This window comes from Ilyonectria robusta (genome assembly GCF_021365365.1).
Source record: "Ilyonectria robusta strain PMI_751 chromosome Unknown BGZ61scaffold_27, whole genome shotgun sequence".
NCBI classification, from domain to species: Eukaryota; Fungi; Ascomycota; class Sordariomycetes; order Hypocreales; family Nectriaceae; genus Ilyonectria; species Ilyonectria robusta.
In genome coordinates, this window is record NW_025764461.1 from 451,130 (window position 1) to 467,856 (window position 16,727).

Below are 16,727 nucleotides of genomic sequence, written 5' to 3' on the forward strand. Positions count from 1 at the left end.
CATGAGGTCTTGGTGAGTCATCGAGGTTCGACCACTCTGCGCCGCCTGAGTGCGCTCCTGGTCAAGCTTGAGACGTGCTTCATCAAGTTGCGATTGGGTATACTCAAGCTGTTGTTGGAGTCGCTTGGCTTCCTGAGTCTTCAAGTCGTACTGGACCTCAAGAATCTCCTTCTCGCGGCGAAGGTAGCTGTTCAATTCACGAAGACCTTCGGTGGCATCTCCCATGGGAACAGGAGACATTCCCTCATCGCCGTCTTCGGCGTCGGTGCGCTTCTGCTGCAACGTTGCAACCTGCGTAGTGAGGCCTTCCAATTGTTGGTGGAGGAGCTTGTTTTGCGCATTGACATCTTCGCGCCGCGTCTTGAGCTCAGCCATCTCCTGCTCCAGCTGTTGCCGACGATCCTCCCAAGAAGTCTCACTCTGAGCGAGAGTCACCTTGGCGGACTCTGCCTCGGTCCTTAGAGATTGAGCCTCGCTCTTGAGTTGGTTGTGCTCAACTCTCAGTTGCTGAACAAGCTTGGCAGCCTCGGCGTGCTTGACAAGCTCTTGCTCGTAGTCTTGCTGCGCCTTTGTGGCAATCTCAGCTTGTGCACGGAGATCCTGTTGATGATACCTCGTTGCCTCCAGGTGCCGAGCACTCTCTTCCTTCAGTCGGTTGACCTCCTCCTCAAGAATTCCCTTTTCATCTTCATACCTCCGCGCAACTTCTCCCTGAGAATCCCGAAGAGTAGAGAGCTCAGTGTTAGATCGAGAAAGCTCGGCAGACATGTCCTCGATGCGATGGCTGAGTTCCTTGAATTTGTTGTCCTTCTCCTCGATAAGCGCTTCCGTCTCTTGGCGGTATTGGTCTTGTGAACCCCGAAGGTCCTCCAAGGCTTCCTCGTTGGCCTGGCTCAGTTCCTTGAACTGCTCAGCCTGAGCTTTGGCGTTCTCCAGGTGAGTGTTGGCCATATCCAGATCACGTTTGAGATCAGAAATCTCCATGTTGAGTTCTTGGATTTCGGCTTCGAGTTGCTGCTGCTGCTCGTTGTTGTCCGCAACAGTGCCAGGCCTGGGAGTAGGTCGGGGTTGGAGGCGACCGGCTCGCTCCTCGGCGTTTCTCAGCTCAACAGCCAGCTCGTCGACTCGGGCTTGTAGGTGATCTCTACTAGTCTTGATACCGACATGGTCTTCCCGAATCTGGCTCAGGCTGGCCATGAGCTCGTCAATTCGCTTCTGTGCTTCCTTCGACTCATACTCCTTCCTAAGCTGTAACTTCTTAGTCTCTTCCGTTTCGTAAGATAGCTTCCGTTGGGTTTCGCTCAATTCCTTTTCGAGGGTCTCAATTCTGGACTGGGCCTTTCGTCGAGTCTCGGATTCACCCCGGTTTCGCTCGTTCTCGAGAGACTGTTGGGTAGCAAGGAGATTGTTAAGTCGGTTCTTCTCCTCGATCAGGTTTTCGTTGTCCTTGCTCAGTCGGTCTTGGATATCCTTCCACAGCTTCTTTTCGGCCTTCAAGTTGGCAGCCTCGTTCCGCATGCTGTCGAGTAGGCCCTTAGCCTCGATGAGCTCCTCGGCAACCTGCTGAGTTCGAATATCTTGTTTGGCTGCCGTCTCAGAGAGGGTCTGATTTCGCTTTTGCAACTCTCGGTTCTCGCTCTGGAGAGCAACATAGTTGCCGTTCAGCATCTCGCGACGCTCATCTCCAATTCGCACGTCGCCATGCAATTTCACATTTTCGGTCTGCAAGGAATTCTTCTCAGACGCAAGGCTGCTGACCTGGTCGCGTAGGTCCTTGCGCACTCCATCCTGCGCATCCCGGAAACTATCGTATTCGGACTGCAGCTTACGCAGTGCCTCATTCAGAGTCTCTGCCTGCTCTCCGGCTTCGATACTAGCCAAGGGCAGTCGTCCGCTGCCATCCAGAGAGCTGCGCATCAAGGAAGCCTCGTCTCCATTTGTGCCTCGTTGCTGGAGCAGGCGGCGGAACATGTCTCGCTCCATCTTGTAGCTTTCCATGGTGTTCTTAATCGACTTGGTCTCCTCAGTCATGTGGGCAAGCTCTTGCTGAAGCTTTTCAACCATGTCGTGATCTTCCTTTGCTTGGTGCTTCGCAGCCAGTGCTTCTTCACTCTCCAGCTGCTCTGCGAGCTCTCGGGTAATTCGCATGAGCTCCTCGTTCTTGGCCTGGAGGGACTTGACGTCCTTGAAGACAACCAACTTCTGCGTAATGAACTGGTGAGTGTCGGACATGTCAGAGAGCACCTCCTCGGAAATCTCTCCCTTCTCCAGTTGCTTAAGACGGAAGGTCTCCTCGTCGGTGAGTTGCTCCATGCCCTTCTCGATGGCATAAATGTTGAAGACAAGCAACTGGATCTGAGTTCCGAGATCCCGCAGTTGAGTTCGCAGGATCTTCGTCTCGGCCTGTGCTGTAGCAAGAGCACCTTCAGCCTTTCTGGCAGCCCTCCGAGAGACATCACGCTCCTCGAAGCTCTGCTGAGACAACTCGGACATTCGGGCGATCTCGTTGCGAAGAGTCTCCGATTCGGCTTGAAGTTCTTGGATTTCGGGGGCCTTTGCCTCCAAGGCGGTCATCATGTTGTCCAGCTCTTCAGAGAGTTGCTGGTTCCGTCGGCGCTCACTTGCCAACTGAGCCTTGACCTGGTACAACTGCTCAATGGCTTGAGTGGCGGTGATGGCAGACTTGCTGCGAATAGAACCAGGAGTGGCGAATCCAGGTGTTCCGAAAGGAGAAGCAGCCCGTCCGATCAGGGATCCATTGGCTCGGGGAGTCTGCGGTGTCGACTCGGGTGGCGGGCCATGCTCCAGTCGCACCTGAAGCTCATCGATTTCCGTCTCAAGTTGACGGATGCGCTCCTCCATTTCAACTCCGGCCTGTCGCTCCTGTTCAAGCTCAACTCGAACGCGGCGAATCTCGTTTTCGTAGTTGTCCTTCAAGCGTTCCTTCTCAGCTTCCAGTTCGCGCACACGTTCTTGGTGTTTCTTGCTGAGCTGGTCAGACATGTCCACCAACCGCCTCTGGTCCTCCAGTTCCTGTTTGTAGCTCTCGACCGTCGTGGCGAAAGAACCTTCTTGCTTCTGGAGCTTGACAAGGGCGTCGTCTGCCTTGGCCTGCATGGCATCAAGTCGTTCACGCAGTTGCTGCTCGGTTCGCTTCAGGGCATCGACCTGCGATTGGATATCCTCGTTCTGTCGCTGAAGCTCGGCAATGCGAGAGCCCTTCTCCTTTCGGTACTTGAGACTCTCCTCGCTCTTGGTCTTGAGTTCATTCTCAAGCCATTCGCTGTTCTTGCGGGCCAGGTCGAGCTGTTGCTGTGTAGACTCCTCTCGGTACTTGGCACTGTTGAGCTGGCCCTTTGCATTCTGCTCGGACTGCTGTAGGGCCGTAATCTCGCGAGAGAGTTCCACGTTTCGTTGGTGCTGCTTGGTCATCTCTTCTGTAAGAGTCTGATCGCGCTTGTTGTTCGACTCGATGATGCTGAGGTTGGTTCGGTTCGACGACTGGAGGGTCTCGATCTTATCGTTGAGGGCCTTGACTTCGGCATCGTGGTCAGACTTCTTCGACTTGAGGATCTGCAGTTCATTGTCGATGGACTGTCGCTTTGTTTCTGTGGCGGGGGAGAAGAATTAGCAAATGGACCATTTTGTTCCAGGACCACCTCGCAAGCACCTACCTTCGTCCTTCAATTGCTGTCGAGCCTCCTCAACATCCTTGAGGGCCTTGTCGGCAGTCGCCTTAAAGGTCTGCGACCGAGTCTCAGAGCTTCGCACGGCATTCTCCAGCTCGATGTCGGTCTGGAGCTTGTCGGCGTAGAGGGTGTCGAACTCATGCGCTTTCGCAGCCACGGACTGCAAGAGCGCCGTGACAAGATCAACGGTCGGCTCGGTCGTCAGCGTCACCAGCGCGGGCTGGTCGAGGCCAAGGTGGCCCGCGATGTAGCCGAAGTCTACATCTGCGGCCGCCATGGTCGTGGATCGTTTAGGTCAACAGCACGGTTCTCGTCATTCCCGCTGCTGCGATTCCACGAGGAGAAGGAAGGGGGGAAGAAGACGCGGCTCGCACTTCTTGTCTCGTCGACGGCGATGGGCGCGTGCGCGCGGGAGTGGGAATCGAGGCTGTGCGAGGCTGACGGGGTTGCGTTGTGGTGAAGAACAAAGGATCGAGTTTGGTGGAGAGGATGAGGCAGAGAAATTGGAGCTTCGCGCCTGAACGACGAGACACTGTTTTTAGAACCAACACCAACAACGCTCAGCTGTTTGAAGGAGCAACGGCGCACGGACCATCCGCCGCGTCCAACTTGTCGTGTTTGGTACCTCAGGTACCTTGAGCTGCTGCAAGCTGCCCCACCGTATTCCCACCTGGTGGTGCAGCTACCCTATACTGAGACGATAATGTCTGGGCCATTCTGCAGCATGACATGAAGGTATAAGCGGCAGTTGATAAGTCTCAGGGAATTCTTTGCATAGATGCTTTTAACTTATTTTCTCGAGGCTTTGTCATGCTAGGCCCTAATTTAGGCCTTGGGCAGTCAGGTATATTGGCGAAGCATCCTACCTTAACACGATTCACACAATGAGAGCTTCAAGAAGAGCAAACAAACTCAAGACTTGTGTACACCCTCCAACATATTGTACCAAAAACTGGGCAATTCGTAATTTTACGTTCTAATCGCTACAAAAAGACATAATCTTCACCGCTAGCCAAAAAGTAACCAACAACGCCGGCCTAGAATACATCTTCCCATACCAAAGCGCCGTATCGCTTCGTAACCTTGCTCGCCTTCACATCTGCTAGCGTCGTGCAGAAAGATCGAGATACACCCTTTGTCCCCCCTATTTTGCCCACCGACCAACATTAGAGTCTAGCTCGTATGATTCCACTGGCCCAGATTGCCATGCCGGGTTTTGCTGACCGTTCGGCCTCTGCGCGGCCGGCGACGGGTGCGCTGGGAACTCGTACACCTGTTGTCCATGCGGTGCCTGCGGCGAAGGCTGGAAAGCATACCCACCAGGGCTTTGTAGCTCGTGAGGCGTTACCGGCGACGGCGCGTACCCAGCCTGAGGCGACGGATGGCAGTATTGTGCATTTGGAGGAGCGTGGTATCCCTTGATATCGGGATTGCTCGGATAGTTTGGCGGCAGTTCCGCGACCCCAGGCTTCATACCACCGTATAACTCAGGTCGGGGAGAGCCATGTCCCGACAACTCGGACGGGCCGTAGTTTGTCTTGTGATCGCCCATACCAGGCGCGAGATGAGTATCTCCCATCAGCTCCGGCTTGCCGTTGTACTCGTGGTGTTGATCGCCACCTGACGGGATCTGCTCTCCCTTCATTTGTTGGCGGCGTTTCTTTCGCCAGAAGAAAAAGAGACCGAGGCCAATTGCGGCCACAGCTACTACACCAGCGATGCCGCCTGCAATCGGGACAATACCCACGCCCTTAGATTTATCCTTGGACTCATCCTTGCTGTCGCCAGAGGAACTGCTGTTTCCTGAGGAACCGGAGTCGAGGGTTTCCGAAGCACTGGAAGACGCTGTTCGCGATACAGCAGTTGACTCAGCCCCGACACTGGCAGTTTGATATGTCGGAGCAACCGACTCGCGCACTGTGGCCACAACCTTTTTCTCTGCCGCACTGCAATAGTAGTCCCAAGCTGCAACGGCGGATGTCATATCGGCTGTGGCGGTGTTGGAGCAGGCATACTTTACACTCTCGGTTAGGACACTGGAAATGTAGTTTGACATGCCCGATTTGAGGCATGCACAAGAAGCTAATTCTTGTGGTCCGCTGCCGCAGAGCCAGGAGGTTTGCTGAAGAAATGTTAGCGACTGGATTTGGGACAAGTGAATGATGGAAATACAAACGTACACTGAGAATGGCGACTGAGACGGCGCTCTGGGCACAGTTGCGTAGAGACTTGAACTGTGGTAGGGCGGTAATGTAATATGTCACTGACAACAGTTAGTCACGTATTTCCTAGACTGACTTGATTGATGACTGACTATCTCCCGGGGGTCCATCTGGCGTTGCAAAGGACGTGGTTCCCTTGTTCATGGCACAATATTCATTGTAGAAGCTCTGGGCGGTGGTGACGTCTTGGTTGTTGGAACACGAGTACTTCACAGACTGTCGAAGTGTGTCGCTGATCGCACTCACAACCTCGCTCTTGCTACAAACACAAGGCGCGAATAGCTCGGCCGCTTCGGGGCAGTTGTACGCTCCCTGGGACTAGAGTTAGTCTATAAACCATGGCGTTGATGGAAGGCATTCATACCGCTCCCATTACGGCCTCAGACACTGCAGACTGCGCGCACGGAGGCATGTAGGCCATCTCTGGCAGGTCTGTGATATATGCGTGAACGATGTTGGTCGTTGGGGACGAGAAGGTGACGGTCATGGATTCCTGGTTGCAGTATTGGTCCATCACTTTTGAAGCACTCGATAGGTCGTCTGTGGCAGCTGTACCGCAACTGTACGTCACATCGGTGGAAATCGAGGAGTAGATGTCGCCGAATCTTGCCGTGTTTGAGCAGACGCAGGATTGCAACATGGTCTCATCATCGCCGCAAACTGTCGACGAGTAGGTGAGGGCGAAGACATCGTATGAGATGGCGCTGGCAACACATGGCGCCTGTCTAAGTCAGTATGACGGGTTGGTCTCGGGAGAGGACTGACCGCATACCAGAAGCGTATAGATCTCGAGGTCGGTCACGTAAACGATGTCGGTCGCGGTGGAAAGAGTGGTGAGGCCCGCCAAAGCGACCAGCGCGAGGCCGTGTAAGTGACGCATGGCACCAGGACCCGTCTGGGATAGGCACACAATAGGGAACAAAGCGATACGGCCAAAGAATGGAGCCCTTAACCAAGGAATACGACGACAACAACAATCACGAGAAAGCGAGATTTCCAGAAGGAGAAAACGCCAGGCTTCTGCTTGACCTCGCGAAGTGCCTTCAGCCTGGCGGCGGCCTGTGGGGGAGCTGGAGGGCCCCAACTCGCGCCCAGCCAGGGCCAGATGCAGTAGCCGTCGGGACCCCTGAAGCTAGTGCGAATGGCTTGGGGAGCTGAAAACTCGGCTGCATGTCGTCCCATTGCTTACAGCCGCTCTCGAGATTGGCGGCGCCCTGAGCTGTGCAACGCCTGGGGATTGATGCAGGAACCATCGGGGGGGAGCATGCGCCAATGCCGTCAGCCATGGCAATTCCTCTGAAGCCATAGTCCTGTGCTAAAAGGAGGCACGGCGACAACCGAAGCCGGGGATGGGGAGTTTGACTGTCACTCGCCAGGCTCCAATGGTGTTTTTAGCGTTGGGAAGGGGGAGTGACAATTTCGATTTCGACTTGGCATGTCGTCGGTGGGTTGTTGAGCCGATATCTCTTGGTATGACAGATTCACGGTCTTGGCTTTGAAGCACCGGCCATCTGCAGGTAAACCCGCATTGCCATGAACCCTGCATTTGAATACATGGATAATTTTAGGGATGAAGTCAACCTTACGCGTATGTTGCACCATGTAGGGCTGGCTCGGGAGCCTTAATTGCCTCGCCTCGCCCTGGGTTTTGGCCCGTGATAGCCTGCTGGAGAGACGGGGAGACGGGGAACGGGGGAAGACATGGGGCCAGCGTTGAGAGCGGGATTTCTCCTCTCAACGCCGCGGTGGAGGGCATTCCCAAAAGAGCCAAGGGCAGCGCCACCAGTATCACCGGCCTCAACCCAGCCTCGCCCCATTGGCCCCGTGGTGAAATGAGAAAAGCAAACTGCCGCTAACTGCGAGGAGGGATGCCGGTGACGAGAGGTGAAACTGTTGGCGCCTGCACGCCGAGTCTGGAGCCTGCAAACACCAAAGGACGGCATTGGAGATGGTCTGATGTTCAGTACCGAGGCGCCTCTTTCTGAATAGCCCCGCGCCGTCGAGTCACGTGGATCTCGGGCCGTCTTCTTCGGCATGACGGCAACACCAATGCCGTGTTCGACGATGGTGTGGTCTAGTGAGGTTTATTGATCCCCAAAGAATCACCAACGTGTAGAGTGTCACAGAGTAATGTATCGTATGCGTATCATCAATCGTTGATTTGTAGATGCTACCGCTAATTTGAGACATTTTCCGTTCCCTTGCGCGATCTCCAAAATCCCCCATAAAAATTTCCAAATCCAAAACGCCATGCTAAAATAATTCTGGGTTGTCCATGTTGTCGACCGTGTTCCTTCCCTGGCGCGTGGCCACCAATGTTAAACCCTCGTTTGCGCCATGCTGAAATGAGAAATGAGAAATCCAAAGCCAGTAGTAAATGTAATCAAAGTGCATTGCCGCCGCCATGTGCCTGGATCATGCTCTCGCCGAACGCGCCCATGGTTTTTCTCACGGCATTCGCGCAGCTACTGGGAATCATCTTCGGTAGCTTGTATCGCGATCCGCCAGCAGCCTTGCCGGCGTTGTCGCTGCAGGACAGGGGCTCTGTAGAGCTGCGCGTGGGAATCTTGCCGCTGGATCCCCTGCGCAGCGATGGGCAAAGTTCGGCGACGGATGATCGACGGGGAGGATCAGAGACATTCGCCTCCTCTCTCTCGGCGGAGGGCTTTCGGGATTTTCTCGAGAACTTGCTCTCGATCGAAGACCGAGAGCTCGTTCGGGACCGTTGAGGTGTGGGATAAGCCGACCTGCCGGATTCTCCTTCGCTCTGGAAGGACGAAGCCAGCTCTCTTGAGACGCGACCGCTATGGCGATCCTCGGTCTTGAGCTTCAGCCAGAGGCCGTGTCCAAGGTCGTCCCAAATGACCACAGCCTTGAAGAGGCGTCGACAGGCCTTTGTGCCTTCACCCTCGTCGAGCTCTCCAAAGGTTCTGAGCTCATGCATGGGAGGAAGGACATCCCAGGAAATGGAGATTTGGTTCTGATCCATCTGATCTCTCCAGATGGAGTTCTCCAGGAAATCGTTGAGGTACTGGAAGGTAGCTTCAATGGATGCCTCTTGGGCTTCTTGAGCGGCCTGCTTCATAATCGCATCTTGCTGGCGCTCCTGTTCTTGCCGGCGCTGCTTTCTCTTCTTGTGCCCGTCGAAGAGGGGGACCTTGGGGACTGTGTTGGGCATTTTTGGCGGTGTTATTGAGATGTGGGGTGAAGGGTTCGGTAGAGTATTGAGGAGTGTTGAGCGAGTGAGATGGTTGTTGATTGAATGCGATCGGGATCGAGAGTCCAGCTCGTCGACAATCTTGTTTGGGTGATGACCGGGTAATTTGCCGGTACGGTATCAGTTGCCGATGATTGCGAGGCCGGGATGGTGGAGTTCGGGCCGTGTGAAGTCGTGTTTGGCAATCGCCGATGTTGGACAATCTCAAGAGTGCGAGGCTGCGAAATGTTTGGGACGAGAGTGATACTAAATATTTTCAGGACACGACTGCGGCGCGGCGTATTTCTGAAATTCCATTCGGCGTCAAACACAACGGCGGGCAAATCAGAGTTTGTGAGGTAGCCGCTATCCAGGCCCATGGAGCCCATGGAACCCATGGATTCAAGGTTTAATTGAGGCTTGCCTTACTCGCAGACCCGACTGGCCGGGACCATTGTGGGATGGGAAGTCTCCCCGGCATTTACCGCGGGCGGGCGGGGGTAAGAATTGCCCACTTCCCACCACTTCCCAGATGGCGGAGATTGGCGGAGATGGCGGTGGGAAACATGTCTCAGCCTCTCAGGACTGGAGGACTGGAGGACTGGAGAGGGGGAAACGTCATTGTGGCTTTTTGTCATTTTGACATGCTTCCTGTTGGTCGAGTTGATGCCAAGAAGCCGACCGAGGGATTTGTTCATCCCGGACTGCCGAGGCGAAAGATGTCACGAAATTGGTGCGGGTGATGTCGCTGGAGAGCTGCTGGTATGGGCTTTCGAGCCCACTGATCAAAGCAGGTTCAATTTCCTCATTCTTGCGTACATACATGCGTAGTACGACTTTAGACGCCATCAAACCATCAACGCAGCCTGGCCATCATGGCCTGTGATGTCGGGTTCTTGTTGGGCAATGATCGGATGCCTAGCCATGGGCCGCGGGAAGCCATCAGGGAGAGGGAGGCGTTGTGATTCACGCCGTGTTATTGGGAGACCTGGGTCCATGGCTGGGTGTCTGGCGGGGTGTTGTCGGTCCGTTTGGCGGTCTGTCGGCGGTCTGTCGGCGAGCTGGTGGTGGTGTGCGCAAGGCGTGAGCTGGTGGAACTGGTGGCGGATGCATTTCCTTAGCGGCGTTGGCCCCGGATTTCGCGGAAATGTATTCCACAGATCCGGACCGCGCTGGCAGCTGGGGCAGGCTGGTGCCAGGCGCGGTTGGCGCAGGGGGCACTGTGCCCTGTGCACCGGACTTCCGGACCGTGCGGCGGGAACCAAGGGCCTGGGACGCGGAGCGAAGAATTGCCCGTCTGGTGTCTCAATGGGCTATTCACTATTGAGCGTTTACTTGAGGAATCACTATTGAGCGTTCATTTGAGGATTCACGAGGTACTGATTGTTCACTATTGAGCGTTCACTCGAGCATTCACTAGGGTATTGACTGTTCACTATTGAGCGCGCGGGGTCCAGTAACCCTCGGTCGGTGTCCTCATTCAGCGGACCGACAACGGTGCTACTGGTCGACCCCCGAGCAGCATTCCTCCTATCGAGGCCCAAGGCGTGTGCTTGCGTGGCCTGGTGTTGTCGACTGAGGGGCGTACGTGTGCGCGTGTGGTCTTGTGCTGTGGACCTGTGGTGGGCTGAGAAGGCGTCTGTCTATGGTCCTGAAACCCGTCAGGCCGCATCATCGCAAGGTCAGAGGCAAAATGCGTTGTGGTGGAAGGCCGAGAACGGCTGAGAACGAGTTGGGACGGCCTCGTGGATGGAAATCCCAACCCAATACTTGGAACTTGTCGGGAGTGAGACGCCTAGTCGCTGAAGATACCAACCACCGGGGTCCAGGACAGTCCTCGACCATGGCTGGAAGCCTTCACTGCACTCACCGCCGACTAATAATGACCGCCACCGGGAACCAGCTCTGACACCAGGAACCAATTCTGCCACCCGGAATCACCTTGCTGAAGCTCTCACCTGCCGGCCCAGGCAAGTTCCGTGCTGTGCGTGGTGGCTGTCTCCCTAGTACTGAGAGTGGTAATGAAAGTTAAATATCTGGGAAGCCCACATTCCAGCTGCCCTCTGAAAACTGCTTCTACGGGAACTTTCCTTGCTCTCGGGAACCGTTCTCGCTGTAGCTCCCCACCTCCCGCGACCACAGCCCACCACCTACGGCCCACGAACCCGAAACCGAAACCGATCACTGTTCTCGGCGGTGGCCGCCGACTTCGGCAATTTTGAGTGTCTTAGTGGTCGTCGTTGTGGAAATTGGGCTACGTGAACCACGTGGAAGGACTGAGACTGGATGTGGCAACCTCAACTACAGAGGCGCACTAGGAGCGGATCCGCGGTCTAGACGGTCTCCAAGCAGCCCAGTCGCCAGACAATGTCGACACAAAGTCTTCAAGTCTAGACGACTTGGACCCTAGCCAAGCCGTAGACGGTCTGGAATACTGTTGTGAAACGGGAAGATCACGCCGTGTTTGGATTCCCAGTTTGCTGGGCCCCGACCAAAGCCTATTTCGGTCTTGAGCCCCAGGAGGCGGATTCGTATTGGGCCTCCTTTGAGTTTCTTCTGGCCAAGCTGAGTCTGGATTGGGTGATGGCTGAGTCCCAGGGGAATGGTTCTCCCTGAGCCTCACTCGAGCTTCATTGGGACGCCTCTGAGATTGTAAACACAGCCAAAAGCCACTTGCTTGTTGATGACCAGCCCTTCCACTCCAGATTTGGACAACTCTAAATGGTCAATACGGGCCTCCAGGCGGGCGCATCGCCAGACTATTGATACGCTATTGTCGATGCTTTCTTTGTCGAATTTTGTGTTTTAGGTCACACGGCACACATGGCATCCTGAAAGGGCTTGATTTGCGTGGGTGCACCGTCCTGTCGCATTGTTTGTCTGCAGCTGAAAGGGCTGTGGAAGTCAGGTGCTGCAAACACCGTTGCGCCGTTGGGATTCAGACTTCACATTGTTCTCACCTCTGGCCGTTCAAAGAGCCAAATGCAGGAAACGCATTGGCCCATGATGGAACAAAGAAAACATCATGTGGGACTTTCTCACCTTTGTCTTGCATGATTTTTATTGATTCAAGATCGTGGGAAACACCGCTCTCCTTTGCTTCTCCCACATCCAACTTGCCCAAACTTGACACTCTCGACGCTTGCATTCCGACTATCAAGACCACGTCTGCTACAAGCAACAATGCCTTCGCAGCAAAGAACATCTTTTGAGGCGCCCCCTGGGCATCGGAACATATCGCCCCTTGTTTATCGCCCGAAAACAAAGTCAGAACTCCTCGCCCAGTTCTTGCTTGTGGTGGTGACTTTCATCGTCAGCACGTGTAAATTAGCCCTCACGATCACGAAGATACTGGCCAATATCCCTTCCCGAACCCTTCAAAAACCGTCGTCGCTATTCGATTCTCTCGACGAACTTTTCGAAATCTTCAAGACCATCCCAAAGATCCAACTCGCGATTTTGACGGGCATCGTCTACGTTTGCTACTGCATCATCCCCCCCATATTTTTCAACACGCTGCTTTCGATACAGTCTGCCTACCAGGCATGGGTTTCTTTCACGAGAGCGCTCCCTTTTCGGGCCGTAGAAAACATCGTTTCGTTCGCGCAATATGTGGACACAATAGGTCCGCAGCTCCTTGAGGCCACTTTTGGCGGGCTCATCCTTTGTGCTGGCGGCTTCCTGGTGGTATGGGTTGCCTACCCTTTGTTTCAAAGACTCACGAAGACCAAAACACAACCAAGCTGTGACGTCGATACGCCGCCCCGAGTCCACTCGCCTTCGATTCCAGAAACGAACAGCTCGCTGAAGCCACCAGGCACTTCAAAGAGTGCTGCCAAGGACGTGGCAGTCAAACACGCCACTTCCTCTTCGAAGCCTCCGGCCATGATGGAAACTGTTGGTGAAAGCTCGACCACTGGCAGCACTTCCCGTTGGAAAACCTTTCTGGAACGAGAAGAGCCGCGGGAAGCGAGACGCTCAGACAGAGACCGGGATGGGGCTGAACGGGAAAAAGCGAATACCAAAGGGGATCACCCAGCGTTCTCGCGTCTGCTAGATGAATACGCAGCGCTGCACAACCAAACCCACCAAATGAGGTCGGAGATCGAAAGATTGAATAAACAGGTGGCAGATTTGCAGGAGAACAAGCCAGTTGGAGGAGCGTTCCTGGGCAAGGGAAAGATGCCTGAAAGACCACCCACCTTTGGCTACCTCGAAGCGCTGGCCTCGCAGCAGGAGGAGAAGAAGCAGAGAAAGCTTGCAGAGGACAATTGCCTCCAATACCGGGCTGAGCTGGAGCGGCTGAGGGTACGAATGAGGGAGAAGGATGAGGCTCACGCCGTCGAACTCCACACTTGGCGACAGCGAGTCATTTCGACAGAGGGGAAATTGCACCGCATCAATACCCTCGAGCATGAGCTCCGTGAATACCAAAAGAAACTGCGGCTCGCGATGGAAGCGGCGTTCGGACCTGGGACTGAGGCATGACGCTCGTCACCAGACACTCACGAGATAGGCGGCGGATTTTGAAGCGGATGTTGTTGGAATCACGGACATTGGGTGCGGGCATTCACTGTCGTCACACCGCCTAAGAAGATTCCAGGTATTTTGATCAACATTGCGAGTAGCCAGGCTGGGTTTTGCGAGGCGTCAAGGAAAAAGGGTACATGGACATGAAACCATGGCACGAGGATTGCTTTTAAGGTTGACGCCCACGACGAGAAAATGATTGCACGAGATTAGCTAGATTTGACTTGAGGGCGTCTAGAGAAAGACGAACAAACAAATGGCTTTCAATAATGGATCCTGACATACCAACCGCATCGTGAGGCTAGAGAGAGTACGCCCGCGATTGAACTCAACCTCGACTTAAAAAGAGGCATCACGAACCATTTCACGCAACACTGCAATCACGGAACTTGACGCACCAACTAGATGGGCGACATGGATGAGAGATGTGACAGGAAGTAGTTTCAAACTCAAATTGACCCTGGCTAAGCAGAAGAGGTATGTCTATCCGACGTCATTTCCATTCCTTCGCCCCCCGCCTTGCCGACAAAAGAGAATTCCTAGACGCCATTCGCCCCTCGTATCGTGTCCCCGCATTGCCGTTTGCTCCTGTCCCTGGTTCCGAACTCAAGGAAAAGTAGAGTGAGAGCGTTCGAGTCCGGAGAGAGTAGGATTGTGCCGTGAATGGCAGCCGAGTTCCGTGTAGGTCCAGCCTGTGTGCCTGTCGTGATCGTCGTCCCCTCTTCCTGTTCATGTGTGCTCTTTTTCTCGTTCCAGTCTTACGTGGTGCGTCGTTTGTGTCCCCCGGCAAAAGCGCACCGGCGAGGGATCTCAAGATCGACTTAAGCACCGGGGTAGTAAAGTTGCCACCCCAGAGCAGCCTTGACACTCTTGTCGTTGCCGCGGACCGCGCAGTTGACGCTGCCACGGGCACCGATCAGAGAGCCCGAAGAGTACTCGTTCAGCGCCTTCTTGAGGATCAGACTGATGTCGACATCGCCCATGACCAGCAGCTGGTCCAGCGAGGTTGGCTGGACGGCGAAGGTGCACGAGTCGGCCTGCAAGATGGGGATGTAGTCGAGGTTGTTGCCGGGCGCATCGTAGGCGCGCTTGGCAGGGTAGTCGTAGCTGGTGCCATCATCGTCACCGCCGCTAGTGGCGTTCTTGCGGCCGATAGTGAAAGTGCCGTTGTACGAGGCCCAGGTGCTGTACAGGGAAGCGCAAGCGTTCCAGTCGGCAGGCGTAACGGGGTTGTCGACGGACTCGTCGGCGAAGGAGGCTTCGTCGCAGGCCTTCTGGTCGTTGACAGTGGGGGTCCACGAGGCCGGGGTCTCGATGGCACCGGGAATAGACGTGACCGCAGCGACGGACGAAGTGGCCGAGCCGCAGGAGAGCACCGTCGAGACGAGGATGATGTTGTGCTTCGAGAAGGAAGCGGTGGTGGCAAGGGGAGCTACAGCCGAAGTGGTATCATACCCGGTCACAGCGAGAGCTGCAGCCAACGTGTTGTAGGCGGCGGGAGCGGCAGAGGCAAAGCCAGCCAGCAGAGTCGCCCAGATGACAAGGGTGGCGAGAGAGCGCATTGTTGCGGTAGGCGTTGAAAGAAAACGCGTGATGAAGGAAGTAATTCGAGTGAGTGAAGAGTTGCAGACGTTGTTGTCAAGGGATCGGACGATATCGAGGATCCCAGGTGAACGGCCGTCGAGGAAACGAAAGGGCGAATGAGTGACTGTGAATGAAGTACGGTTTGGCGATCAACACCGCGAGAGTAGGAGAGCGTTGTGAAGAAGAGAGACGGTGTGCAAAAACAGCGTAGAGAAGGAGAAAAAGAAGGCCGACCAAGGCATCTAAAAAGAGAGCGGTGCGGGAAGTGATTCAAAGGATGAAGCGAAGGTGAGAATGAGGTGAGCCAACAGTGACGAGAAAGCGAGAGTCAACGCCCGCGCCCGTGTCCGTGTGCTCAGAACCAAAAGAGGCTGTGGGCTAACACGGCGACGATTGGTGAGATGATGGATTGTTTCAAGTAGAGCATGGCAACAAAAATCCCGGGCTGCAATTGCCCGTCGCCTGTTGTTGTCCGTGGGTTTGAGCGTCCAGGAATAACACCACTTTACAAGCCCGTCAAAATATCAGGCTGGAGGGGGGGATTTTGGTTTCGATCAGCGTCCAGGACCGTCCGGCTGCCTCAAACCCCGGTGCTGGTTAAGGTTGAAGCCCCTCCCCCCCCGGGACGCTGGGACGTTGGCGATGGTGCTTCCTGGTTGGTGATGGTGTTTATCTGGTTCGTTTCGAGTTGACGGCCTGAGACAACGACCAGCGATCGTCCATCCGGGCGGTTGGTTGGTCGACAGCAGAGACAGGTTTCTTGCTCAAACATAGGAACAAAAAAGCAGCTTAAAATAGTGTCTGATACCTGGTCTGACTCTACGTGTCTGTTCAGTCCTCTCCTCTTGCCCTATCGCATCTTCTCGCAACCCAAGTATGAATTGAACCGCTCTGACAGGGCCCCGTTCCCAGCACTCTATCCGACGTCAAGATTGCGGCGCTCTGGTATTGGCGGGGGGGCCTTTGCCATGCGTGTAGTGGGGTTCAGCCCAGCTACGGCAGCCAATCCACAGGAGCTGGCCCCCTAATCCCCCTAACAATCCAGCTCGACCACTGAAATCGCCCGGAGACACTTTATACGGTCCAGGGCTCATTAGCTCTTCCATGCGTTCCTCCACTATGACGCCCCAACAACCTGGCGCCCTGCCGGACTGCCGTACCAGCGCCAGCGCCAGTGCCGGGAGCCATTTTGCGTGTTCTGCCAACTGCCTTTGGACGTCGGGTGGAAAAGGGCCCGCGGCTCCGCAGCTTCAGCGGGGCTTTAGCGGGAAGAGGCAGACTTGCCGACCTTGGCGGCATCCAGTGACATGCCTCCAGTGCCTTGTATTCTCCGCCGACTATGACGAAGGGGCCCGTCTTTACGGATAACCTTTGCGGATAACATACCCCAATCGGACCCATCTGTGAACATCACAACGTCACTTTTCCCGTTTATGATTTTTCTCGCCAAGAACATTACTCGCGACTCAATTGCCAAGCTGTAGCCGAAGTTGGGAGCCGAGACCG

At 55.0% G+C, this 16,727-nt stretch overlaps 4 protein-coding genes across 4 annotated transcripts; 1 reads left to right on the top strand and 3 right to left on the bottom strand.

Annotated features, from left to right (window-relative positions):
- Positions 1 to 4,833: 4,833 nt before the first annotated feature.
- Positions 4,834 to 6,791, bottom strand: BGZ61DRAFT_498480 (uncharacterized protein; the record flags this gene model as incomplete). Its single annotated transcript, XM_046251278.1, has 5 exons — positions 4,834 to 5,811; positions 5,870 to 5,952; positions 6,004 to 6,223; positions 6,276 to 6,632; positions 6,684 to 6,791. The coding sequence occupies 5 exons, from the start codon at positions 6,789 to 6,791 to the stop codon at positions 4,834 to 4,836; spliced, it is 1,746 nt and encodes a 581-aa protein (XP_046097979.1).
- A 1,503-nt stretch (positions 6,792 to 8,294) lies between these two features.
- Positions 8,295 to 9,089, bottom strand: BGZ61DRAFT_483960 (uncharacterized protein; the record flags this gene model as incomplete). The annotated part of the gene is made up of 1 exon (XM_046249541.1): positions 8,295 to 9,089. One exon carries the CDS (start codon positions 9,087 to 9,089, stop codon positions 8,295 to 8,297), a length of 795 nt encoding a protein of 264 aa, XP_046097980.1.
- Positions 9,090 to 13,113: 4,024 nt separating this feature from the next.
- Positions 13,114 to 14,071, top strand: BGZ61DRAFT_461474 (uncharacterized protein). Its single transcript, XM_046247175.1, has one exon. The coding sequence runs from the start codon at positions 13,200 to 13,202 to the stop codon at positions 13,593 to 13,595; it is 396 nt and encodes a 131-aa protein (XP_046097981.1). The 5' UTR covers positions 13,114 to 13,199; the 3' UTR covers positions 13,596 to 14,071.
- Positions 14,072 to 14,458: 387 nt separating this feature from the next.
- Positions 14,459 to 15,199, bottom strand: BGZ61DRAFT_483962 (uncharacterized protein; the record flags this gene model as incomplete). Its single annotated transcript, XM_046249542.1, has 1 exon — positions 14,459 to 15,199. The coding sequence occupies one exon, from the start codon at positions 15,197 to 15,199 to the stop codon at positions 14,459 to 14,461; it is 741 nt and encodes a 246-aa protein (XP_046097982.1).
- Positions 15,200 to 16,727: the final 1,528 nt, after the last annotated feature.

Excerpts from the sequence above, each read along its gene's own strand:
- BGZ61DRAFT_461474 (XM_046247175.1), top strand. The coding sequence starts at position 13,200 with ATGAGGTCGGAGATCGAAAGATTGAATAAACAGGTGGCAGATTTGCAG.